The 24,508-nt window shown below is 54.1% G+C and overlaps 3 protein-coding genes across 5 annotated transcripts in view; all 3 read left to right on the plus strand.

The window, feature by feature from the left end:
- Nucleotides 1–1,691: 1,691 nt before the first annotated feature.
- Madcam1 (mucosal vascular addressin cell adhesion molecule 1) lies at nt 1,692–5,609 on the plus strand. Of its 2 annotated transcripts, XM_021205625.2 has the most exons (5): nt 1,692–1,800; nt 2,046–2,312; nt 2,534–2,860; nt 3,632–4,063; nt 5,304–5,609. In XM_021205625.2, the coding sequence occupies exons 1-5, from the start codon at nt 1,740–1,742 to the stop codon at nt 5,432–5,434; spliced, it is 1,218 nt and encodes a 405-aa protein (XP_021061284.1). In that variant the 5' UTR covers nt 1,692–1,739; the 3' UTR covers nt 5,435–5,609. The 2 variants fall into 2 exon arrangements, with proteins under 2 accessions (XP_021061284.1, XP_021061286.1); XM_021205627.2 differs by lacking the exon at nt 3,632–4,063 and having other exon boundaries at nt 5,304–5,604.
- Nucleotides 5,610–6,266: 657 nt separating this feature from the next.
- On the plus strand, nt 6,267–12,904 carry Tpgs1 (tubulin polyglutamylase complex subunit 1). The gene is made up of 2 exons (XM_021204628.2): nt 6,267–7,105; nt 12,178–12,904. Exons 1-2 carry the CDS (start codon nt 6,732–6,734, stop codon nt 12,713–12,715), a joined length of 912 nt encoding a protein of 303 aa, XP_021060287.1. The 5' UTR covers nt 6,267–6,731; the 3' UTR covers nt 12,716–12,904.
- Nucleotides 12,905–19,134: 6,230 nt separating this feature from the next.
- Nucleotides 19,135–24,508, plus strand: part of Cdc34 (cell division cycle 34) — a 6,911-nt gene continuing 1,537 nt past the window's right edge. For both annotated transcript variants that reach the window (XM_021204629.1, XM_029542337.1), the window contains exons 1-4: nt 19,135–19,521; nt 21,961–22,047; nt 22,148–22,245; nt 22,380–22,514. In XM_021204629.1, the coding sequence (XP_021060288.1) occupies nt 19,345–19,521; nt 21,961–22,047; nt 22,148–22,245; nt 22,380–22,514 (497 nt within the window). In that variant the 5' untranslated portion in view covers nt 19,135–19,344. The remainder of the gene's footprint in view (nt 19,522–21,960; nt 22,048–22,147; nt 22,246–22,379; nt 22,515–24,508) is intronic.

The raw sequence follows: 24,508 nt of genomic DNA on the forward strand, positions 1-24,508 counted from the left end.
GTCTACAGAGTGAGTTCCAGGACAGCCAGGGCTACACAGAGGAACCCTGTCTCGAAAATACCAAAAGAAAAAATTAAAAGAACACAAGAAAGTAGCCTGCTTTCTCGGCTAGCCCCTCAAGTCTGGGGGTGTCGATGTGCAGCTGGTGTTCCTCAGCAAGGAACCAGGAGGGAAGCGTGGGAGAGGGGGTGTGTTGACCTCAGAGGAAAGTGAGGGAGCACTCCTAAGAATGTATGATACCCTCAGAACTCCAGAGTGAAGCCCAGGATCCACTGGTCCATGTCTGGAGTGTGGGAACAGCCACTCGGGGAAGGCTAAACGAAGAGCGCTAGACTTCATCCACCCTGCGCCACTGCTGTCAGGTGCTGGGCTGGAGCCACTGCTTGTCAGGTGCTGGGCTGGAGCCACTGCTGTCAGGTGCTGGGCTGGAGCGTTGCACCAATACACACCTCAGGGGTGGGAAATTTTAGTCTAAGATTTGGGAGGCCAAAGCTGGGGTTCCCTGACTCCTGGGCATCCAGCCACTGCTGGAAAACCAGCCACACGGAGGAGTCAGAAATGGAGGGCCGTGGGTCCCCAGGGCCTGCATGAGAAGCCCACGGGCTGGGGGCTCCCAAACTCCTGTACATCCAGACAGCACTGTGTCTCGGGGAGTTAGGAACAGAATTGGGGGCCCTTTGGCTGAGGGCAACGGTGAGCCCAGAAAGCTCATAGACGATTGTCCTTGGCTTAGCAGCAGCTGTCTGGGAGCGCAGAGGGGCCTTCTGCAGGAGACTCGGGCTGTGACTCTGTAGTCTAAGGCTTTCTCCATGCTCCCTACTGCGTTCTTGATGAAAGAGACAGTCCTTGGTTCCAAACTGTTTATTGATTGTACGTCGTGGAAAAAGAGTGCAACCCACCTCCTCGGGATGCACTAGAGATTAAATACCTTTCGCAGGGAGGAATGTCGGGGAAGGGAAGTTTATTGGCTAATCCCTCAGGGCCTCTAGATACCTCATTAGCATACAGAACTGTTCTGGGCTACTGTGACCACAGGTCACGTTTCCTATATGGGAAGTGTGGCACGTGTTCCAGGACAGGAATCTGGCATGGAAGAGGGAGCCACCTACCATCTCAGGTGGGCGCCTGGATGCCAGGGACTCTGAACCTGGGATCCACCAAACCGAAGTCTCCAATGTTGCACGTCAAAGTGAGTCAACCCCAGACCCCAGGCTCTGTCAGGCCTGCAACGAAAGGACAAAGACTTAGGGGACAACTGGTGACTTATCCCAGACACACATCGCGTAGAACTCAGGCCCCAGAACAACTCCCGCACCATCCAGAACCAGGCCAGGCCCCTCTGCCGCCCTCATGCGGCCACCTGTGGAAGTGAAGGCACCGCTCTAGTCAGCAGGGTGGGCGGGGCAGCCTAGGACTGGCAGGTTTCCATGCACTTGACCCACCATGGTGACCCACCTCCAGCTTTTAGCTTCACCCTTCCCGTACATAGAACCGGGGCCTGGAACCTTCCCAGACCTTCCCTCCCCATCGGTAATGACTGTGTTCCCGGGTCCCTGCCTCACCTCTTAGCCTCTAATTCTCGCCTCCTACAAAGTGAGGGTCGGGCTGGGAAAGCCCCCTGGGAAATTCCCACAGAGCAGGCAGAAGGGGGAGGAGAGGCAGGGTCTCAGACAGTAGGAAGCTGCCGGCCCACTCTTATTTAAGCTGCTTCCCCTGGCGGACACAAGACAGAGGCAGGCATGGAGTCTATCCTGGCCCTCCTGCTGGCCCTGGCCCTAGTACCCTACCAGCTCAGTAGAGGTAAGCGGGGGGGGGGGGGGGGGGAAGCAGGCTTCGAGAGACAAATGGATACAGGGAGGAGAGATTGGGAGTGCTGTGAAAATCCACGGCTTTGAGAGGCTGGGGATGTGCGGCTCTGGTTGGTCTCTCACCAAGGCCCAGGAACCTGGGCCGAAGGACGAGAGCCCTGGGGTGTCAACCCAGGGTCAGGGCTGGAACCTGGGACCCAGTTGCCCCAACACAGCTTTAATGCTCTTACTCCTCAGGGCAGTCCTTCCAGGTGAACCCCCCGGAACCTGAGGTAGCTGTGGCCATGGGCACATCCCTCCAGATCACCTGCAGCATGTCCTGTGACGAGGGTGTAGCCCGGGTGCATTGGCGTGGTCTGGACACCAGCTTGGGCAGTGTGCAGACCCTCCCAGGCAGCAGTATCCTCTCTGTACGGGGCATGCTGTCAGACACAGGCACTCCTGTGTGCGTGGGCTCCTGCGGGAGTCGAAGCTTCCAGCACTCCGTAAAGATCCTTGTGTATGGTGAGGCCCACTCCGCCTTTCTAGGTGCCACCCGCCCCGGGGGAATCAGGACTTTGCACCATACCAGTGCCACCACCCACCCAAGTCCCCACACTCCACTGCCTCCCCCACACTGTAGACCAACCACCTGAGGCTAGAGGTGCACTCTCGCTCCAAACTCCCCTCTGCCTGGCCCAGACCTGACCCCCAAGCTCAGCCCTGGGCCCACTATCGATCCACAGCCTTCCCAGACCAGCTGGTGGTGTCCCCGGAGTTCCTTGTACCTGGACAGGACCAGGTGGTGTCCTGCACGGCCCACAACATCTGGCCTGCAGGCCCAAACAGTCTCTCCTTTGCCCTGCTGCTGGGAGAGCAGAGACTGGAGGGTGCCCAGGCCCTGGAACCAGAGCAAGAGGAGGAGATGCAAGAGGCTGAGGGCACGCCGTTGTTCCGAATGACACAACGCTGGCTGTTACCCTCCCTGGGGACCCCCGCCCCTCCTGCCCTTCACTGCCAGGTCACCATGCAGCTGCCCAAATTGGTGCTGACCCATAGAAGGGAAATTCCAGGTAAGACTGGGTCCTGCCTGCCTCTAGGCTCAGCAGCTCTGGGGCTTGGATCATGATTGGTTGTCCTCACCTGTAGATCCCCAACAAAACTGTTCAAGGTCTGTGTCACAGGCAGCCAGAGAAAAGATTAACTCAAAAGATAAGGACCGGGCTGGAGAGATGGCTCAGTGGTTAAGAGCACTGATTGCTCTTCCGAAGGTCCTGAGTTCAAATCCCAGCAACCACATGGTGGCTCACAACCACCGTAATGAGATCTGACGCCCTCTTCTGGTGTGTCTGAAGACAGCTGCAGTGTACTTAGATATAATAAATAAATTTTAAAAAAAAAAAAAAAAAGATAAGGACCTACTCTGTGCTAGCCCCAACGTGATATTCCCGTCATTTTCTGTTCACAAATTCTTGGCTTTGCATAGCTTGGTGGTGGCGGCGGTGCACGCCTTTAATCCCAGCACTCAGGAAACAGAGCAAGGCGGATTTCTGAGTTCGAGGCCAGCCTGGTCTACAGAGCGAATTCCAGTCAGGGCTACACAGAGAACCCTGTCTTGAAAAACCAAAGTAAATAAATAAAATAAACAGTGGCCTGGTAGACTTACATAAGAGCCAGTACCGACTAACTGTTCTGGGTCATCAGCCGCTGATCCTAACTACTATGATGCCCCAGGTCTCTTGAGTGATGGGGGAGGGGTGCTGGAAGAGTCCTGAACTCTTCCTCATCTGGGTTGCAGATGAGGAAAACTGAGGCTGCAGGAAGAACCCTGATTCTGTTTGCAGTGCTACAGAGCCAGACCTCACCTAAGCCCCACAACACAACCTCTGCTGAGCCCTACATCCTGACCTCATCAAGTACAGCTGAGGCAGTCTCCACTGCGCTCCACACCACCGCCCTGCCTTCTGCCCCTCCATACTCCAAGCTCAGCCCTAGGACTCTGAGTTCTGAGGGACCTTGCCACCCGAAAATCCACCAGGACCTGGAGGCAGGCTGGGAGCTACTCTGTGAAACATCCTGTGGGCCCGGATTTACTGTGCGCTGGACCTTGGCTCCTGGCGACCTGGCAGCCTACCACAAGGAGGAGGCCGGGGCCCAGGCATGGCTAAGCATGCTGCCCCCAGGTCCCATGACAGAGGGCTGGTTCCAGTGCCGCCAGGACCCTGGCGGGCAGGTGACCAGTCTGTATGTTCCTGGCCCGGTGACCCCAAATCCCTGTGAGTCTGGGGTCCTGGGAGGGAGGGACAAATGGGGCTAAAACACTAGCAGGGGTCTGTGCCATGCCTAGCCTCAGTTTCCCCATGTTCAGTATGCGTTCCTGTCTGAAGACCACTTAGAACTCGAGGCACCTTGCTGACTTTCAGAGACAGGGAGATCCAGTGAAATAAACAGTGAAAAAAAGATTTTAATGTTGGTTTCACATGCCTGGGGCTGGCTTCAAACTTGCTTCATAGCTAAAAGTGGCCATGATCTTGCCGCAGCCTCTTCAGTGCTGAGATAACAGGTGCACACCACTGTGACACATTTTAATGGTTGATTTTAAAAACACGTTAATTGGGTCTGAAGCAAGGGATGTCTCAGAAGTTAAGAGTACTTAGTGGCCTTTCAGAGGACCTGGGTTCACTTCCCATATGATAGCTCACAAACATCTCTAACTCCAGATCCAGGGGATGCAACCCACACTTTTGGCCTCCCAGAGCACCATATGCACGTGGTACACATATGTACATCAACACGAAGGACTCCTGCACATCCAAATAAGACTGCCAGGTGTATTTGTGCATGTCTTTAATCCTGGCACTCCTGGAGGCAGAGACAAGATACTCATAGCCACTTGTAACCCCAGTATCCAGAGACTTGACATCCTCCTCTGATTTCCAAGTGTACCTGCATCATACACACAGACAGACAGACACACACAAACAAAAAATAAACATTAAAAAAATAAACCTAAAGCCAGGTGGTGGTGGTGACACATACCATTAATCTCAGAGACAGGTGGATCTCAAAGTTCAAGGACAGCCTGGTCTACAGAGCAAGTTCCAGGACAGCTAGCCAGGATTACATAGAAGACTCTTGTCTCAGAAAATCAAAACAAAATAGACAAAACACAGAACAGAACAGAACAGAACAGAACAGAACAGAACAGAACAGAGCAGAACTAAGCTGGCATGATGGCACACAGCTATGATCTAAGTACCTGAGCTGCAGAAGCAGAAGGGTCAATGTCAGCCCAAGCTACAGAGTGAGACCCTAACTGAAAAACCAAAGCTTCCCTTTAAGTATATTCATTCTTCCATGCTGTCTTTGAGTATGTCTGGTTGGGTGGCTGTTTTCTACCCAAGTAGAGGCTGGCTAGTTAAGTCCACTTTTGAACTGTAAGGGCCTGTGTACAGCTCCCTCTGTGGAGCCCACAGGCACTGGGACTGATGGCAGCTTTTCTTCCTACTCTTTCAGCCTCCATCGTCGCCCTATGGATTGGCAGCTTGGTGCTGGGGCTGCTCGCACTGGCCTTCCTTGCCTACCGCCTGTGGAAACGCTACCGGCCAGGTCCCCGCCCAGACACCAGCTCATGTACACTCCTATAGAGCTCGACTATGCCAGACTAAAGGGGGCAGAGAGTGACCAGCTGCGGGATTTGGGGCATCAAGATGATAGTGTGGCCCCTTTCCTTGGTGGTTAGCACATCTTTAAGTTTCTCCGAGCTTCTGGGCTTTTCTGCCTGCTGGCCCAGAGCTAAATAAAGGCCCCGTATCTAGCCACTGGCATATTCATTCGTACTGTGAATAGGAAGGCTTTGTGCATCACCTATCCCTACAGCCAGAGTCCCTGGAGACAGGCACACATCCCAGTTTACCTTGGTAGGCCAAGCAACAGGATACTAGGTCGGGAACTGCCTGCATTTAACAAGAGTAACCAAGGAGGTATCCAATGGCTTAGAAAAAGTACTTGGGGGCTGGTGAGATGGCTCAGTGGGTAAGAGCACCCGACTGCTCTTCCAAAGGTCTGGAATTCAAATCCCAGCAACCACATGGTGGCTCACAACCATCCGTAACAAGATCTGATGCCCTCTTCTGGAGTGTCTGAAGACAGCTACAGTGTACTTACATATAATAAATAAATAAATCTTAAAAAAAAAAAAAAAAAGAAAAAGAAAAAGAAAGAAAGAAAGAAAAAAGAAAAAGAAAGAAAGAAAGAGTACTTGGGGGTAACCTGGGAAAACACGAAGAGCGGTATGGACGCCGGACAAGTGAATTAAAAGTTATGTCAGTAGATAAAGAGCCAAAGATTACACAGAAGAGGGACTTGCGAGGATACTAGAGAGCCACAGCAGTTCAGAGTTACAACGAGAGCAGCCCCCTCTGGTGGTCAGAAATGGTAACAGTCTGGGAAAGGAAGGGGAATCTGGGGAAGACTCCGCTCAGGCACCTTAACGCTCGGAAGGAGACCAAGTGGGGCCAAAAACCCGGGAGAGCCCAGGCCGAGTCTGAGGGCAAACGCAGAAAACGGTCTGAACTCCGCTTTCAGCCCTAGATTCCTGGTGAGCTTTGTGGGCTTCTCTGGTACCCAGGGTGCCTGGTTGCTAGGAGACCATGCTTAGGAAGACTTGCCCGCTACCAAGATGGCAAGGGATCGCGCTTCAAGCCAGAAACCAAGCCCTTCCTGGGGGACCATTTTGAAGTCTGGCAAGCTCACAATTCCAGACCGAAGCCAGCAGATGCAGTCATGGAGTAGCAGGAGAGACGCATACAGAGAGAGCCAGGGGCACGGGGGGGGAAGGTCGCCTGCGCTTGTTACTACCGAGACTCTCTGAGAGAGGGGCCGCTGTCTCTGCCCTTAACAAAAATGGTCGTCGAGGGAGGGCGCCTCATCGCGCCGTGAATTATGGCGGCGCTTCCGGTCCCGCTGCCCCCAGCAAAGATGGCGGCAGTGGAGAAACGGCGGCCGGCAGTAGCACCAGCGGCCAATTTCCCGGACAGTGGCCGGACGTCGCTGTCTCAGGCGGCGACGACGGCTGAGAGCGAGGAGGACTTCCTACGGCAGGTCGGCGTGACGGAGATGCTGCGCGCAGCCCTCCTAAAGGTGCTGGAGATCCGGCCCGAGGAGCCCATCGCCTTCTTGGCGCACTACTTCGAGAACATGGGTCTACGCTCGCCGACCAACGGAGGCGCCGGGGAGCCCCCGGGCCAGCTCCTCCTGCAGCAACAGCGCCTGGGCCGCGCGCTGTGGCACCTTCGCCTGGCTCATCACTCGCAGAGGTGCGGACCGATGGCGGGCGGGGGTGCCAGAACTACAACTCCCGACAGGCCCCGCGCGGGAGCAACTCGTCGCCGGCGCGGGGCGTTTCCGGGAGTAGTGGTCCTTCCTCTTTTCCCGGGCCTGGTCGGCTTGAGGCGGTGGGACGGGCAGGTTTAAGGCTTTCGGCACGCCTCGCGCCGATTTCTCCCGCAGTGTGCGCGGGGTGTACTGGAAATTGTGGTCCGGGTAGGAAGTGCTGGGGTTGTAGTCCGTCTATTGCATGAGGCTTCCAGGTGAGGGGGTGCTTTTGAACCTGTGTCCATTTTGTCCTCGCAGCCCAGGGTTTGGGGAGGTCAAGAAGCCCAGCAAGGTAGCATAAATAGCTGTGATGCTTGTCCTGGAGATGGACAGCCTGTGTACTGAGGCCCCAGGCCACAGACAAAAGTTCCTTAAATGCACCCGCAGAGCACAGGCTGGTCTAGAGCCGGACGTGAACCCTGCAGGAGCTCCGCAGTGGGAGCAGTTCCAGTGTAGAAGATGACCAAGGACACTTTTTCATTGCATAATGAATGAGGGAAGCTGATCTCTAAGGCATCATCTACCAGGGGGTGGCCAAATGCCTGAGGTCTCAGCATGGGAGTGGCTTTACAAAGGGTGCTTGGAGGAAGACTGGGGATGGCCAAATGCCTGAGGTCTCAGCATGGGAGTGGCTTTACAAAGGGTGCTTGAAGGAAGACTCCCGGGCGGGGGGGGGGGGGGGGGGGGGGGGGGGGGGGGGGGGGGGGGGGGGGGGGGCGGGGGGGGGCGCAAGGTGGAAGATGTTGGGCAACAGTAGCTCTGACTTTCCCTAGGGAAGTGAAAGTCCAGAGATCATACATTTCCAGCTGAGCAGACCAGACATCTCTGCACCAGGGGGAAGGGGCTCAGTGTCCAAGATGGTAGCCAAGAAGGGAAGGGGAGGGCATAGCGGGCTGATGTGGCCAGGGTGGGAGGGGTACAGGCACAAAGGGAGAAGACCAGCGGGAAGGTGGACGGACAGTCTTCAGCTGGGACAGCATTGGGGGATGTGAGTGGGAGACTGAAGGCATCAGCAGAGAAGTACGCACAGGAGACCACACCGCGAGGTGCCCAGGGGAGGAACAAACTGCTTACAGGGGGCATCCGGAAGATTCTCCCCGGGATGAAGAGCAGTGAACTTAGGGATTTAAAACAGAAGTGTTCTCTGTGAGGTGAAGTCACAGCCTCACCTGAGGATCTGGGGCAGGGTTTGTGATCATGTCACCAGGTCTCTGTGTCCTTCACTACCTGGCTTCCATGCCACCATCCCAACCAGGCCAGTCACAGGATCCATACCTGCCATCCTCTGGCAAGGCCTCATTTTAAACAGCTGAAACCCTGAAAGCTGTGTGTTTACCATATTCTGAGATTCTGTGTGGACACAAACTTGGAGCCATTACTCACACCAGGATCTAGTGTTATACCACTGTCAGCCACATAGGAGAGCAAAGGGCATGGGGGGAAAAGCCAGCAGGCAGGTAGAATCCTTAGAGATGCATCCAGGGATGACCCCAGAAGCCACAGCCACGTCTCTCTTGTGGCTCACAGAGCTAGGCTCTCTCTTCCCCAGGGAAAACCACTGTTCCCCACCTAAGACCCTGTGAGCGATGTGTATGGAGAGAGTGGGTCCCTGTGCAGTGCTCAGCCTGAAGCCTGCACGCATGGCAACCTCGCCACTGAGGCCTGTCAGCAGAAGCCAGTCCAATTCCCAAGACCTGAGGGGCTGAGTTTGTGAGGCCACCAGAGCATCAGAGCTGGGAGGAGTCCCTCCCAGATCTCCACAGGCCACGGCCATGGTGCCCCCACCAGTCACCTCCCTGCCAGCCTGTAAGAGTCACTTAGGGTTATTGTTCAATCCAGAAGATTGTTGGAGTCTTGGCCACTAGAGGCCAAGCCAGGAGTTACACCCGTGGGCTGCAGCCCCTGCAAACCTTCTAGCTACCATGCTGATGATGGTAGCAGGAGAGAGACACTGACCCTACTGTCCCAAAGCTGTTAGGGAGTCATTTTCATGACTCTCTTAGGGCTCTTTTGACCAAGCAAAACTATGTGACTTAAGAGCTGAGTTTCTGGCTGGTCGCATTGAAAGACTAGCCGGCCTACGCTTCCCTCTGCCACGAGCCATTCCTTGTGAGACACCCCAGACCCTGCAGGGTGCTGTCAACATCCTTGCCTCCACCCCACCCCATCCTTGCCAGGAGTACCCTGAGTGTAAAGACTTGGAACAGGAGTATGTGCTCTCATATATCATCCCAGCCCTGCCCCAGGGAAAGCCCCTGGCAGGAGGAGGGACAGAAGCCTTATAGTGAGGTGCACGCCTTCAGTCTCAGCACTGTGGAGGCAGAGGCAGGCAGATTCTGAGAGTTCAAGGCCAGCCTGGTCCACGGAGTATGTTCCAGGACAGCCAGGGCTACACAGAGAAACCCTGTCCCAAAAGAAAGAAAGAAAGGGTGGGGGAGGAGCTCCCACTGCATGTGCACAGTGCTCAACACTGTGAAAGAAGTGTGCTAAGTGGAGCCCCAGCCCAGGCTCCTCCAAAGCTGGAGTTCGCCATTTTTTTTGGGGGGGTGGGGGTTCTTTCAAGACAGGGTTTCTCTGTGTAGCCCTGGCTGTCCTGGAACTCACTCTGTACACCAGGTTGGCCTCAAACTCAGAAATTCGCCTGCCTCTGCTTCCCAAGTGCTGGGATTAAAGGCATGTGCTACCATGGCCACTGGAGCTCACCATCTTGTCTCTGCCTCACCAATTGTCAGTGACTCAATGGTGATCCCCAGGAGCAGATGTGAGCCACCTGAGAGGTGGGTGTCCTTGTTCCAGGCCATAATTATCCATCCTGTGGCTGTAAACAGCCAAAGGCAAAGTGGGTGGGGCCCTCTTCCTCCACCCCCTGTGCTAGCACAAGATCACGTAAGTCACCTATCCTTCCAAGAATCTGGAGTGTAGAATTGTGGTTTGCATCCATCCCATAGGTGAGCAGACCCAGTGCACAGAATCAGTGCCAGAAAGCCAGTGATCCTGGAAGGCAGATCTGGACCTGCTACAGGAGCCAGTCAAGGGCCCAGGCCTTGTGCCCATGGCTGTCACTGTCAGAGAAGCTAGAATCAGGACAAGAGAGCTGATGGCTGTGTGTGAACAGGTTTATCAGTCAGGAAGAGCCATGCTGTGCTGCTGTAACAAAGGGCCTCACCATCTCCATAGCTCTTACCACAGCAGGAACCCTGCTGCATGACCTTCACAAAAGACAGTCTATCCTCTGGGTATGTACTACAGTGGGTAGCATTTATTAACACCTTCTATCCACAACTCCAGAAGGTCAAGCATCCAAGGTGGCCTCCCAGAAGTCAGGGTAGGGCAGACCACCCTCATTGTGTAGCAGAGCCACATACAAACCGGAGTGGGGTCCACTTGCAGACAGTTACTCTCCAGGTCCTGCATTCAGACTATCAGCCAGCACAGAGTCTTAATTTTCTGCAAGGCTGTGTTCATGGTCCCGTCTGTGATCCACTAGGAAGAACCCCATCCTGGGGCCAGAGAAGGAGCTGCCTGACTCAGCACACTAGCTGTCAGATGGGAATGTGATTTAGCCATGGGTTCCTGTCAGGACTGGCCACTCTGTGACTCTGTGTCTCTCTTTATTATTATATGCAAGTACACTGTAGCTGTCTTCAGACACTCCAGAAGAGGGAGTCAGATCTCATTACGGATGGTTGTGAGCCACCATGTGGTTGCTGGGATTTGAACTCAGGACCTTTGGAAGAGCAGTTGGGTGCTCTTACCCACTGAGCCATCTCACCATCCCCCACTCTGTCCCAGTAAAACTTTATTTACAAGCCAGCCATGGTGGCTAAGGCAATGAAGATCATAGGCTCAAGCCTCAGCTACTGAGAGCTCCTTCAAAATAAAGAGCTGGCTTGCCACGGGATGGCTGCATGAAGACACCACACTAAGGCTTAGATGTAAGGGGTGGCAGTAAGGGCTAGTCTTGCCCCCTCAGGCCTTGTGCTGGGAGCACAGTGAATGATCCTTTCATAGATGCCACCCAACACACCTGCCAGTCAGTTGAATGGGCACTGAGCTCGGGCAGGGCTCAGTTGGCAGAATGCAGAAAGGCCTGGTTCCAGCCCCAGCACCATATAAACTGATCATGATGGCACTTAGGAGGTGGGGGCAGGAGGATCAGCAATTAAAGAGCATCCTTAGTGTCAGAGTTCAAGATATCCCAGCTATATGAGACCCTGTCTCCAACAGGTCCCCACAATGGCTCGTCCAGTAAAGGTGCTTGCTGAATTCTGCAGCCCAACTTCAATTCCTGGAATGCATGTGAAGATAAAGGGGACCCAACTCTGAGTTGTCCTCTGGGCCAGGCATGGTAGCATACACCTTCAATCCAGCACACCAGAGGCAGAGTAGGCAGAGCTCTGGGATTTTGAGGCCAGCCTGGTGTACAAAGTGAGTGCCAGGACAGCCAGGGCTACACAGAGGAACCCTGTCCTTAAAAAAAATAGGGGGAAAGACAAAAGTTGTCCTTGGACCACCACAAACACCATGCAAACACATGTATGCTTATTATTGTTATCAAGGCAAGGTCCCACTATATAGATCAGGAAGGTCCTGAACTCAGAGAGATCCACCTGCCTCTGCTTCTAAGTACTGGGATTAAGAGAGACCGTTTTCATCGTAAATGTTATTTAAAATTTGTATATGTATGGGTACTTGGAATGTGTGTCTGTCTGCACACCATGTGCACACATGCATAACACCTGCCTCAGAGGGCATCAGATCATCTGGGACTAGAGTTAGAGATGGTTGTGAGCCGTAACGTTGGTGTTGGAAATCGAACCTAAGTCGTCAAAAAGAGCAGGCCTGCCTATCTGAACTATCTCTGAAACCTCTTAAATAAATTTTAAGAAAGCAGACACTTGGGGCGCCTGGTGCTTTAAAGGGAGAGGCAGACAAATGAAGAGCTGAGGTGAGTCTGGGAAGACCCAGGTGGCCAGCCATACTGGGGGCTGCTGACATCCCACTATCCCTGCAGGACCGCCTTCAACAACAACGTGAGCGTGGCCTACGAGTGTCTGAGTGCCAGCGGCCGCAAGAAGAAACCGGGGCTGGATGGGCGCACGTACAGCGAGCTGCTGAAGCGTGTTTGCAGGGACGGCGGGGCGCCTGAGGAGGTGGTGGCACCCCTGCTGCGCAAGATCCAGTGCCGGGACCATGAGGCTGTGCCTCTGGGCATCTTCAGAACCGGCATGCTGTCCTGCTTCGTGCTGCTGGAATTCGTGGCACGCGCTGGCGCCCTCTTCCAGCTTCTGGAGGACCCTGGCCTTGCGGTGGCCGATCGGCGTGTGGGCCAGGCCGTGCTGGACACACTGGAGGGTGCGCTGAGCGCAGGAGACATGGCAACAGCACCCACGCACTACCTGGAGGCCGGTTCGCGCTTGGGCCCTGACAGCCTGGCACGTGCCCTGGACAGGGCAGCAAGCGGGCGGCGACCCAGTGCGCCCATGGCCCGCGAGGAGTTCCTGGAGAAGGCTGCAGCCCTCTTCATCGCCAAGGTCAAGCCGGTGGGCTAAGACCACAATGCACCCACACCCCACCACCTGCCCAGGACTTGGGACCTGCAAACTAATTACCCGCATTCTGCACAGGGTCATCACCCAGGAAGGGGGACCTGCTTGGACTCTGCAGGACCAGCACCTGCAGCTCAATCCCTTCTGTACTGGCCTGCCTACCCCACTCACAGAAATAAAATCTAAAACAACTCAGCCTTGCTAGTCACCTGTGTGCAGCGCCCTGGCCTTGGCCATGCACTGCAACTCCCCCAAGGTCCCCCGGAATCACCAAAGGCGAGGGGAGACCAGGCCATTTCCGAGTAGAGCATGTCTCTACTGACCCCACGACTGTACCCCTAAGCTCCTCATGGGGGATTCTAAGCTGGGACTCTACTACTGAACACGCCCCCAATCCCTTACTGGGGAACTTGAGGCAGGGGCTCTGTTCCTTAGCCAGGCCTCAGCCTTCTTTCGGGTTTACTAGACCTTTATTCTGTGATGGTCAGAGGACAGCTTGGAGAAATCAGATGTGTCCTTCCACTAACTAAACCCAGGTCAGTTTTGGTAGCAAGTGGCTTTACCAGCTGAGCCACCTCACCTGCCCTTGTTATTTTGAGACAAGGTCTCAGTTGCCTGGGCTGGTTTAAACCCTTGACCCTTCTACCTCAGCTTTCCATCCTCTTGAGTGACAGTGGGAGCTACCACACCCAGCTGCATCTGTGCTTTCTAAATCCCATGTTTGGTCATAGACAAACTGAACCTCTCCCATCTCTTAGCACTGGGACATGAGCCAATGAACACCAACCAGAAAAGAGGTTTCCAGAAACTCTACTTCTCCGCGAGCTCTCCAGGCAGATAACAGGAAGGGAGAAGCTACCCGTGGACCAGGACACCAGAGTGAGGCTGCATGTAGCTCAGGCAGTCTGTCCGTCAGGACTTGGCTAACTGTTGTGATGAAGCCCCTGGGGCAGGAGGAGGAGTGCATTAAGAGTCTGGATGTGTCCCGCTTTCCCCACCACCACTGGTCACAGAGCACCCTGACTTCCTTGACACCAGCTATCTGAGGGAGTCTCTGCAGGTGTCAAACAAGGAGTTGAACTGCTGGAAGTGATAATAATGAAAACCTGGCACCAACTGGCTTCATCATGCTGGGTCAGACTTCCAGCAACAATCACTCTAATTCCAAGTGCACAATAAAGCTTAAGGTGTGACCACATAGAAACTCCTACAAAATACATGTGACCATGACCAAGCCAACTCAGACACCCAGGTCAAGGAAGGGAGGGAGAATTGGAAAGGAAAGGACAATTAGACAACACTGTAGCATGACTCCAGCCTGCTTTTATACCATTCTAAGTACATGCAAAGAATAATGTCAGTCCTAAGGAACAGACAAAGCATAAACAAAGGTCCTCCCTCGATTACTGCACTCAGAGTCTTAACCAGACCCATCCAGATACAAAGAGCACGTTCCTCAGCTGTATTCATCTTGAGCTTTATATTAGCCCAAATGTAAATTTTTTTTTGGGGGGGGGGGTCGAGACAGGGTTTCTCTGTGTAGCCCAGGCTGTCAAATATTCTTATCAGCGCCACTTCCCTGCCCTGGCCCACAGTCAAATTTCTGCCAAGTTTCTAGAAGAGGCCCCAAGAGCTCTCCACATGACTGTGAGGGTGGGTTTTATAGCTGAAAGTAGTGTAGTCTCCTGACAGAGCATGGGGGTCAGCAGAACACAGTCCCTGTGGCATCTCTCCTAAGGATGGAAGGGCTGGAAGAGTCTGGGATAATCATTCTGGGTAATCTGGGTGAGGCCTGCCTCTACAGCAAAAGATGTGTGAGACCTGCTTCCACAGATAGCAAAGAGGTCACCAGGTCATTAACATCCTCTCTTGGCTTTCTGGATGGAAACACTTCCGTAGGTGTTCGACTTTCTCTCCTCCACTGAGGAGACAGCCATGTGTGATTAATATTCCCGCTTCTCTTAGTTCCTCTCTGTATATAATATATAGCCCCAACAGCTATCCCTCGAGTTGCAGCCCTAAGTGGTGGCTCCCATGCCCACAGTCATCCTCTGTGCTGTTCTGGCCTCCTGTTTAAAGATTTATTTTTATATGAGTACACTATAGCCACCTGCCATAGACATACCAGAAGAGGGCATCGGATCCCATTACAGATGGTTGTGAGCCACCATGTGGTTGCTGGGAATTGAACTCAGGACCTCTGGAAGAGCAGTCAGTGCTCTTAACCACTGAGCCATCTCTCCAGACCATTTTTGTTGTTTTTTTGGTTTTGTTTTTTGAGACAGGGTTTCTCTTTGTAGCCCTAGCTATCCTAGAACCAATGTGGCCTCAGACTCCGAAGTATAACCCGCCTCTGTCCCCAGAGTACTGGGATCAAAGGCGTGCGTCACCACCACCAGGCAGACTTATTTTATCCATACGGGCTGTTTCTCTGCTGCACTCCCTTTGGCCCCAGGTACAGGGATTGTACTTGTTGGATGTCTTTTTCACAACCTACTTTAATAAGGGTCCAACCTCTCTTGTAGCCCATCACCCACCAGAGATAATGGGAAAGAAAGGTTATTAAGATATGGGGAAGTGCACCTGTTTAGAAATAATTCTTTGGAGTAATTTCAATCTTTCATTGTTCTCAGTCCAGTCCACTAGCAAACACCAAACAGGAATCGGCAGCTGCAGTCCAGTCCACTCGGCAAATACCACACATGAAACAGAAAGGGGTAGTTCAGTCCACAAGAAACCACAAGGTTCACCAACCAGCCCAAGTCTGAAGCAGCAGCAAGAAGCTGCAGGAACTTCATGAGTTCTTTGGTCTCTCTACAAAGTCACCACAAACGGAGCTCAGCAACGCAGTGTAAGACAAAGCAGCACACACATGTTGTCAGCAAAGAACAGCAAGGCAGAGCAAAGCACCAATGTTTCCACTTCATCTGTGGAGTCATATAGTCTTTCTAAACATCACCTATCCTCTTGCCTGGGTCCGCTTCAGCAAAACATGCTTTACCTGTCTGCCCCAGCAAAACATCATGTGACAACTGAGTTTCCAAGGAAGCCAGAAACCTTCACCTCACTAACCCAGCCACAGTCGGCGCATCGCACATCCAAAGGCAGAGAGGCAACATCTTTGCAAGTGGCTCCTTCCTCCCTCTTGAGCACCTACAGACCATCATCTTACGGTCTCTCTGTCTCACCCTCCTGCCTCCCTCTGAGGGTCCTAGGAGTCTCTAATTCCAGACACTACACTCGGACCCACCTACCAGTTTCCTCCAGCATGTCCATGGAGGTGGCAGGTCCCATGTTCTGGGGACCACACAGAGATTTATTAACAGTCATCTCCTTTGGGCAAAGTTGTCCATGCAAAGCAAGTAGCCCTGCAGCCTCCCTCTTCCTCAAAGAGCCATAGCCGTATGCTTAGCTGTTGCCTCCAAACCCCATCATGTGCATTCCTGTGATATCACTGAGATATAAACACAAGAGAGTTCCACACATTTCTTCTTTAATGAGACAGTCTTGTAGAGCCCAGATTGGCCATCTCATTATGTAGCTGAGGATAACCTTGAACTCCTGATCCTCTTGCCTCCACCTCCCAGGTGCCAAGATATCCAGTCTGAGCCACCAAGCCTGATTTATGTGGTGCTGGGAATGAAATTCAGGATTTCATGCTTGCTGGGCCAGCTCTGCTATCTACAAGCACCAAACCCAGGCCAGCCCAGATCCACCCCAACCCGCACCAGCCTAGCCTCACCCCTGATCCAAGCTAGACCCAGCTCAAACTCACCCCAGCCTCAGATCCAGCCCAGTGCCAGTCTAGCCTCAACCCCAACCCCAGCCCAGCCCCAGCCTATCATCAGCTCCAGCTCCAACCCTAAAGCCCCGCCCTGCGCCAGCAAGAATTTTCTATACTATTTCATTCTTCGCTTCTTACAAATGGGAAGCCTGGTTTTGGAGAGTTACATCCAAGGTTACCATGAACCTAAACTTGAACATAAAGCTGTTCCTTGGGCCGGGCGTGGTGGCGCATGCCTGTAATCCCAGCACTTGGGAGGCAGAGGCAGGTGGATTTCTGAGTTTGAGGCCAGCCTGGTCTACAGAGTGAGTTCCAGGACAGCAGGACTACACAGAGAAACCCTGTCTCGAAAAACAAAACAAAAAAAAAAAAAAAAAAAAAAAAAAAGCTGTTCCTTGGAAGGTGACAAAAGGCCCAATTCAAATGATGCACACCTTTATCCCAGTACTCAGGAGGCAGAAGCAGGTGGATCTCTGAGTTTGAAGCTAGTCTGATCAACAGAGCAAGTTCCAGGTCTGCCAAGACTACATAGAGAAACCCTGTGTTAAAAAAAAACAAACAAACAAACAAAAACTCCACAGCCTCCTGTCTAGGGGAAGTCAGGTATGTTTGTATCCAGGAACACTAACAGAAATGGGGCCTGGGACAGAAGGATCACACATTCTAAACTTATCTAGATTACAGACTGAGTATCCAAGCCCAGTTATGGTGGCACATGCCCTTAATCTCAGCACATACAAGCAGAGGCAGACAGGACTATGAATTCAACTACACACCCTCGACTACACAGAAAGTCCCAGGGCATCCGAGACTACATAATAAAACCTGTCTCAACTGGAAGCACATTTCTCAGCATCTTCCATCCCCTGGGAGGCCTCACCTTTCCAGAATGTCATAGTTTTCAGAGTCTTATGGGAAGAAATGGTCCCACAACCCCTGCCCAGACCTCCTAGCTCTGTTCCTAGGATGTGACCAGGACTAAGGCTTATCTTGACCCATTCCCTGCAGCTTGGGGTGGGGGTAGCCAGAATGTTCTGACTGGATGTCCCCTTGCTTTGAAGAGACCTGAATTATCCTCATCAGATGACCAATGTCTGTGACTGGGGACTTGGGTCATGACATCCATGTCCTAACATGCCAAGGTAGGTGACCCCAGTCACCGGAAGCCAGGCCAGCACCCTTCCCAGATGCTCAACACCCAGCACTCAGGAGGTCTTTGAAGCCCAGGTGCAGGCTCGCCTGGGCTTAGGGAGAAGTATGTTCCATCTGAAGGGAGGGGCACCCTGTCTGTTTATACATCAAGGGCTTCCTAAGTGTAGGCTGTGGGAGTGGTCATCTCAGACACACCAAGAGGAAAGCCTGGGCTACTTGCTATGTGCTGACAACTAGGTGACAGTGTAAGATAGGCAGTCTGACGTGGACAACAGGGGCAGATACTTCTGGAAGTCCTTGGAAAAAGAGCGTGACTAGAAAGCCTTCTAGCCCAAGGGCCCAGGGCTCCCCGGGGGAGGACAATGCCACACGAGTGGCATTGGACCCTGGGCATTTCCCTGGTCATATCAACCAGCCCCACCTTGACACCGTTTCCCTGTCCCCAAACAGGTCTACCTGCTATTCCCGACACGACAGGATGTTGAAACACCTGTGGTGGGGAGCCGCCCTTTCCCAGCCCCAAGTGCTGATGCAGCTGTAGTCCTCCAGAACGCCCACACTCAGGGTGAGTGGCCAGCACAGCCTAGGGCCAGAACCACCCACCCCTAGAGGTCACAGGTACGCCACACACACACACACACACACACACACACACACACACACTGCTGCAAGGCTTGAATATGCTGCCACCACCAATACTAATGACCAAATGTCCAAGAAAGGAGTTATGGGTGTCTGTGCTGAACAACCTAAGGGACTTTGCGTGTCTGTTCCGGATCCTGTAAACTTTCGGGGGGGATGCCTCACCACTACTTTCTGGTCGATTTAAGCAAGACTAGGGTGTGGTCAAAGGTCAGTCTGACATAAAGATCCTCCCAGGGAAGGGGTTCAGACTCCACCTCCTGGAAGCCCGTTCTGCAAACCCCAAGTCGTCGATTCCGTGGGCCCTCCTACCTGAGCCCATAGAGACCAAATGGGGCCATCTAAAGCTTCATACTGGGAAACAAGGGCGGATCCTGCTCCGTTTCCGCACAAACCACGCCCAATCCCCCACCCACAACCACGCCCCCTGGACGTCACAAAAAAGGCCCCCAAAGCCGCAGCTGCCGGTCCGCAGCGCGCAGCCCTGCCCTGCCCGCCAGCCCGCACACAGGCATCCGCGGAGCTCTTCCGGCCGGAGGCGACGGCGGCCTCCGGGGCTTCGGAAACGCAAGGCGCCTGCGCGGCGGGGCGGGGGACGACGACTACACTTCCCGGTGTGCCCCGCGGGCGGGCGCGCAGACACATTCCGGACCCGGTGGAGGCGTCGCACAGGCGCATTCTAGACCCGGCAGTGGCGCGCAGGTGTATTTCCGGTCCGGCAGCAGCGGCGCGCAGCCGCACTCGAGGTCCGGGTGTGGCACGCAGGCGCATTCGGGGTCGGGAGCCAGTGCGCAGGCGCATTCGAGGCCCGGCGGCTGCGGCGCGCAGGCGCGTTAGGCGCGGGCCGGGTCGGGCCGTAGCTAGCGCCGGGCGGGCAGCGGCGCCAGAGCGAGTGGAGCCTTCGGGGTCCCCGGGTGGCGGCGGCGGCGGCGGCGCAGAGGAGGAAGGCGGCGGCTCTCCCCCTGCCGGCGCGCGACCCGGTCCGTCCCGCGAGCTCGCGCCGGTCCCGCGGCCCGGCCCGGCCCCGGGCCCCTCCGCCGCCGCCGCCACCGCCATGGCCCGGCCGCTGGTGCCCAGCTCGCAGAAGGCGCTGCTGCTGGAACTGAAGGGGTTGCAGGAGGAGCCGGTGGAGGGCTTCCGGGTGACGCTGGTGGACGAGGGCGACCTGTACAACTGGGAGGTGGCCATCTTCGGGCCCCCCAACACCTACTATGAGGGCGGCTACTTCAAGGTGAGCGGAGCCTCAGTTTCCCTTTGCCTGCCCCTCTCCCAGGCTGGCTCCGGCCCCTCGTGCAAAGCGGCTCCTCCCTTTTTTGTTGGGCACGTGCTGACCTTACCCCGGGGACTGGTCTCCCTAGGCTGTCCTCCAACAGGCTACAGGCTCAGGGACAGCTAATGTATGCCGCATGCCCAGGCAACCCCCACCACGAGACGCAGGGGCCTCTAGAGCCTGCTGCTGGTCAGCGTGTTCCCAGGCTGTCCTGCACTGGACTAAACTTGTACTTGGGAAAGGATCTTTCCCTGTCGTCCCCACCCTTTCAGCATGCTTCTGGCGAAGGGTCTCCCCGGGGACAGTTGCTTGCCTCGTCCCCGGGTAGTTCCCCCTACCCCAAGACACAGACGCCTCTGGAGCCCCCTGCTGGCAAGCGTATTCCCAGGTTGTGCCTCGCCCTACCAGCATGTGGTGAAACCTGGAAAGGTTCTTAGGTGGTCCCAAGACATAAAAGACCACGGGCAGCTGCTAGCTGGCATCCCCAGGCCTGTTCCCTACGCTGGAACACAGAACCAGGGCAGCCGCTGGCCGATGTGTCCCCAGGGAAGGGACGTGTAGCCTGGACAGCCACCTGCTTTAGTTCCAGTAGAGGCCTGACAGGGCCTTGGCAGCCGTGCCTGCTTGGACAACAGCCACCTTTAGCCCAACCAGGCTTTATGTAATGCTTTCCAAGGGGGCAGTGGAGGCCCACCCTGAATCTTGGAGCCACACCCTGGGTCCCTGCCATGGGCCCTGGACCCTAGAGCACTCTGTTTGCTCCGCCCTGACAGCCTTTCTCAGGTTCCACTGAACAGGTGGCTTCTTAGGGGCCTGATTTTTCCTTCTAGACAGTGTCGCCTGCCCTCTGGTGGTTGCAGGCTCAATGCACCAGATGTTCTTGTGGTTGGGAGCAGGGAGCACTGGGAAGCCTCCAACACTGGAAATGTGTGGCCAGCTATAGGTACCCACATCTGCACAGTTAGATCATCCTGCTTGCTGGGGGCTAGAATAACTAGCAGAATCACAGAATCTCATGCCAGGGCCAAAAGGGACAAGATGAGGACCGGGTGGATGCACAAATCCCAGCCAATCTGGGGTCCCTAGTAGGACCATGGCAGATACTTGTTCTGTGTCTTCCTTTGTGGCTGATGTCCTCGCCCTTCCTGGTCAGTGCTTAAGAAAGCCACACGTCTACTAATTGAGGGTAATTTTGACTTAGGGTTTCCAGGTACAGCATGTGGAGAATGGGGGGAATACACGTGTGGACACCCTTGCCTCCCACCTGAACGTGGTCTGAATTAAGAAATATTCAGCCGGGCGTAGTGGTGCATGCCTTTAATCCCAGCACTCAGGAGGCAGAGGCAGGTGGATTTCTGAGTTCGAGTCCAGCCTGGTCTACAAAGTGAGTTCCAGGACAGCCAGGGCTATACAGAGAAACCCTGTCTCGAAAAACCAAAAAGAAAAAAGAAAAAGAAATACCCATATGCTCTTAGCACCTTGTCTCCAGGAGCTGCCAGGAGGAAAAGTTCACCTGACCTGTTCCTCATCTGTAAAGGATTGTGGGTAGAGCCTCCTAGGCTCACATTATTCTTAAGATAGCTTATGAGGCTCTGCAAGATGTCAATCAAGTCTGCCAGCGTGGGAGCCTCCTGTATGGTGTGGGTGGCTGAGACATGGGGAGATTCTGTCAGGGGGCAGCTATAAGAGCTTCATCTGGACAACCCAGCCTGTCTCACTTTGGGGCTGTCAGGAAGAGGTTGGGAGCACCCTTCCTGTTCCTGAGCCTGTTTGCTTGTCCTTATCAAGCGTCCGGAGCCACAGACGTGAGGGGTGTTCCAGCAATTCCACTTTCCCCTGCTCTCCTGAAACATCAGGGCTGACATTCCACACTAGGTTTGTGTGTGTCAGGCAGGTCCTCTAGCTTGAATTCCTGGCTAGCTCTGAGATCACAGGCCAGTCTCCCTAAAGGCTCTCCTTGTCCAGGGGACACTAGAAGCTGCCTTTGGGGAGTCCCAAGGCTAGGGTTAACCTCAGGCCTTCTCTACCTGTCCAAAGTCTGGGGGGCAGTTGGCAGGGTGAACTTTAGCCACAAGCAACTGCTGTGGCCAGGCAGATGGTTCCAGTTTGTCTGGTGACTGAGCTTGGGTGGTGTTAGTTTGAGGCCTGAGGCTGTCCGGGAGACCTGCTGACTCACTCCTCTAGCTAGTCCACACCCGTGATACTTACTGCCTGGCCTTTCCTAACCTGGATGTCAGGTCACAGAGGTGCTTTGTGTGTTCCAGTGTACAGAGACTGGGGTTGGCTTCAGGGCCTGAGCACCAGAGTCAGCCTACCACTTTTTGTCCCCGTTGGGCATAACCCCTAACTCCAGTGCTCAAGGGGCTACCATTGAGCCACCCCATTTTCTACCATCTTTAGGCTCGCCTCAAGTTCCCCATCGACTACCCGTATTCCCCACCAGCCTTCCGGTTCCTCACCAAGATGTGGCACCCAAACATCTATGAGGTAAGACACTAGATGCCTGCCTCAGGCACATTCCACCACACACACCTCCTGCCTCCCTTGCACGTGCCCACCCCTCGTCTAACCCATGTCACTCTTACAGACAGGGGACGTGTGCATCTCCATTCTCCATCCCCCAGTTGACGACCCACAGAGTGGGGAGCTGCCCTCGGAGCGGTGGAACCCCACACAGAATGTCAGGTGAGAACTGCCATGGTGTTGCACCATGGGCACCACCACCCCCACACCCTGTACCCTAAGGTCCCTTCTTCCCCGCTCCAGTCTGGAGCCCCCAGAGTCTATGGGGAGCTGAGCTTGCACCCACGGCCCTACAGAACCATCCTCCTGAGTGTAATCTCGCTGCTGAATGAGCCCAACACCTTCTCGCCTGCCAACGTAGACGCCTCGGTGATGTACAGAAAATGGAAGGAGAGCAAGGGGAAGGACCGCGAGTACACAGACATCATCCGGTGAGTGCTGCTCTCAACCTGGACAGTGCAGCTGGGTCTCTACAATAGATGCTGCCTGCTGTGAATAGTGACCTGTGTTTCCTGGGTGGGGTGGGGTTGGGATCTGTTGTATGTTTCCATTCTTGCACCCCCAGCTGAATGTGTGGAGGGCTCTGTGGCCCCCAGAGCACCAAGTTGACCACCTAGTATGGCCAAGATCCTCTCTGCCTTGTGTTTGGCTTAACTCCATGAGTGACTGGGCATTCTAGGCCACGTCCTCACCATCTGCCAGACATCACTTGCATTTGTGCTTCTGAAACTTAGAGCAGTTTTGCAAAGTGGAGAGGTCGCTGAGCCCACTGTGAACCTGTCCTGAGACAGACCCAGGCTGCGGCCTGTGCAGGCTGTGAGTGGTAGTGTCTGTCATCACTTCTCAGCAGCAGCTCCTGGCCTGTCATGGGGTCAGGCAGTCTCCTCTGCACTCCTCAAACTAGGTATGACGTTTCACTTGAGGGATTCTAAGCATGTGATACCCTGCCTCTATCTAGTCAATGCTGTTAGTCTTTATTACTTAGCTTCTTTTTTTTTCCCCAAAATTTATTATTATATGTAAGTACACTGTAGCTGTCTTGAGACACTCCAGGACAGGATATCAGATTTCGTTATGGATGGTTGTGAGCCACCATGTGGTTTTCTGGGATTTGAACTCAGGACCTTTGGAAGAGCACTTGGCACTCTTAACTGCTGAGCCATCTCGCCAGCCCCCTATTACTTAGCTTCTGTGTTTTGTTGTTGGAATTTGGGGTGTGGAGTTGAGACAGGGTTTCTCTAGCTCTGGCTGTCCTGGAACTCATCTATAGACCAGGCTGGCCTCGAACTCAGAAATCTGCCTGCCTCTGCCTCTGCCTCTGCCTTCCAAGTGCTGGGATTAAAGGCGTACACAACCACTGCCCAGCTTGCTTCTATGTTTTCTGAGACAGGCTTTCATGTAACTCCTTATCTCCTCATGTTTGTGTCAGAATGACAGCACATGCTACCTCTTAAGTGACTTAAGTGACCAAGTGCTTGTCTACACAGTGAACCAAACACATGGGCCTGTAGTGTTGCCATGCTTGTCAGCCAGTTGCCTGGAGCCACAGACAAGGCAAGCACTTGCTCAGCAGGAGCCCTGTGACCTTGTCCTGCAGAAGGCAAACCTGCCTTCTCAGAATTAGCATAGGCTGCAACTTGGTATTCAGTGCTGGTCCAACACGTGTAAGACACTGGGGTTAGTCTCTGGCCTTAGAACAAGATGCATGTAGTCACCTTCGTCCTGCATGGAGGTATTATTCAGGAAGGTCTGAGCACTGTACTATGGAGGTGTCACCTTCACAATGGGCAGGTGAGCAAGGGTCCCTTGAAGGCCCTGCAGATCTGTCCCTTTGTTCTCTGTTGAGGCTGGCCTGTAATTTTCTGCCCTCCTGCTCTTCCCCAGCTGGGAAGAAGGCTGACTACCCTGTGTTGTGCTATAGCAGCTCTCCAGTTTCCTGGCAGCCCTTAGCCCAGCTCTCCTGGCTGGTTCCTTACTGTGTCCCTGTCCCAGAACAGAGGAGCCCCAGGCTATTTTTACCATTCTGACACCAGGAGACACTCGCTATGACCGTGAGGCCTGTTCTACTCCTGGGATTCAACCGAGAGCCAGTGTCTAGTCATGTCCCTGCCTGGCACAGGGACAGGAGAGCCGGGATCCTGTGAGAAGGGCCTTGAGGGCAGGTCCGGGCTGTTAGGATGTGCTGCTGTCACGGGCTCCGCTCCAACATTATTTTGTACCCCATTCCCTCTGGGAAGCTAAGACCAGTGTCCGCTCTACTTGCCTTTTGAATTAGGGCCTGTGCACTGCGACTCTGTCCTGAGGATGGCCTGACCTTCTCAGGCACCCGATTTGTCCCAGGCCCTGATTTCTTCTTTTTTTTAAGTTTTTTTTTTTTTTTTTTTTTTTTTTTTTTTTTTTTTTTTTTTTTTTTTTTTTTTTTTTT

This window comes from Mus pahari, chromosome 9 (assembly GCF_900095145.1).
Source record: "Mus pahari chromosome 9, PAHARI_EIJ_v1.1, whole genome shotgun sequence".
Classification (NCBI taxonomy): Eukaryota; Metazoa; Chordata; class Mammalia; order Rodentia; family Muridae; genus Mus; species Mus pahari.

Excerpts from the sequence above, each read along its gene's own strand:
- Tpgs1 (XM_021204628.2), top strand. The coding sequence starts at position 6,732 with ATGGCGGCGCTTCCGGTCCCGCTGCCCCCAGCAAAGATGGCGGCAGTG. Across the intron at positions 7,106-12,177 it reads CTGGCTCATCACTCGCAGAG|GACCGCCTTCAACAACAACG; the intron begins GTGCGGACCGAT and ends CTATCCCTGCAG.
- Madcam1 (XM_021205625.2), top strand. The coding sequence starts at position 1,740 with ATGGAGTCTATCCTGGCCCTCCTGCTGGCCCTGGCCCTAGTACCCTAC. Across the intron at positions 1,801-2,045 it reads ACCCTACCAGCTCAGTAGAG|GGCAGTCCTTCCAGGTGAAC; the intron begins GTAAGCGGGGGG and ends CTTACTCCTCAG. Across the intron at positions 2,861-3,631 it reads CCATAGAAGGGAAATTCCAG|TGCTACAGAGCCAGACCTCA; the intron begins GTAAGACTGGGT and ends TTCTGTTTGCAG.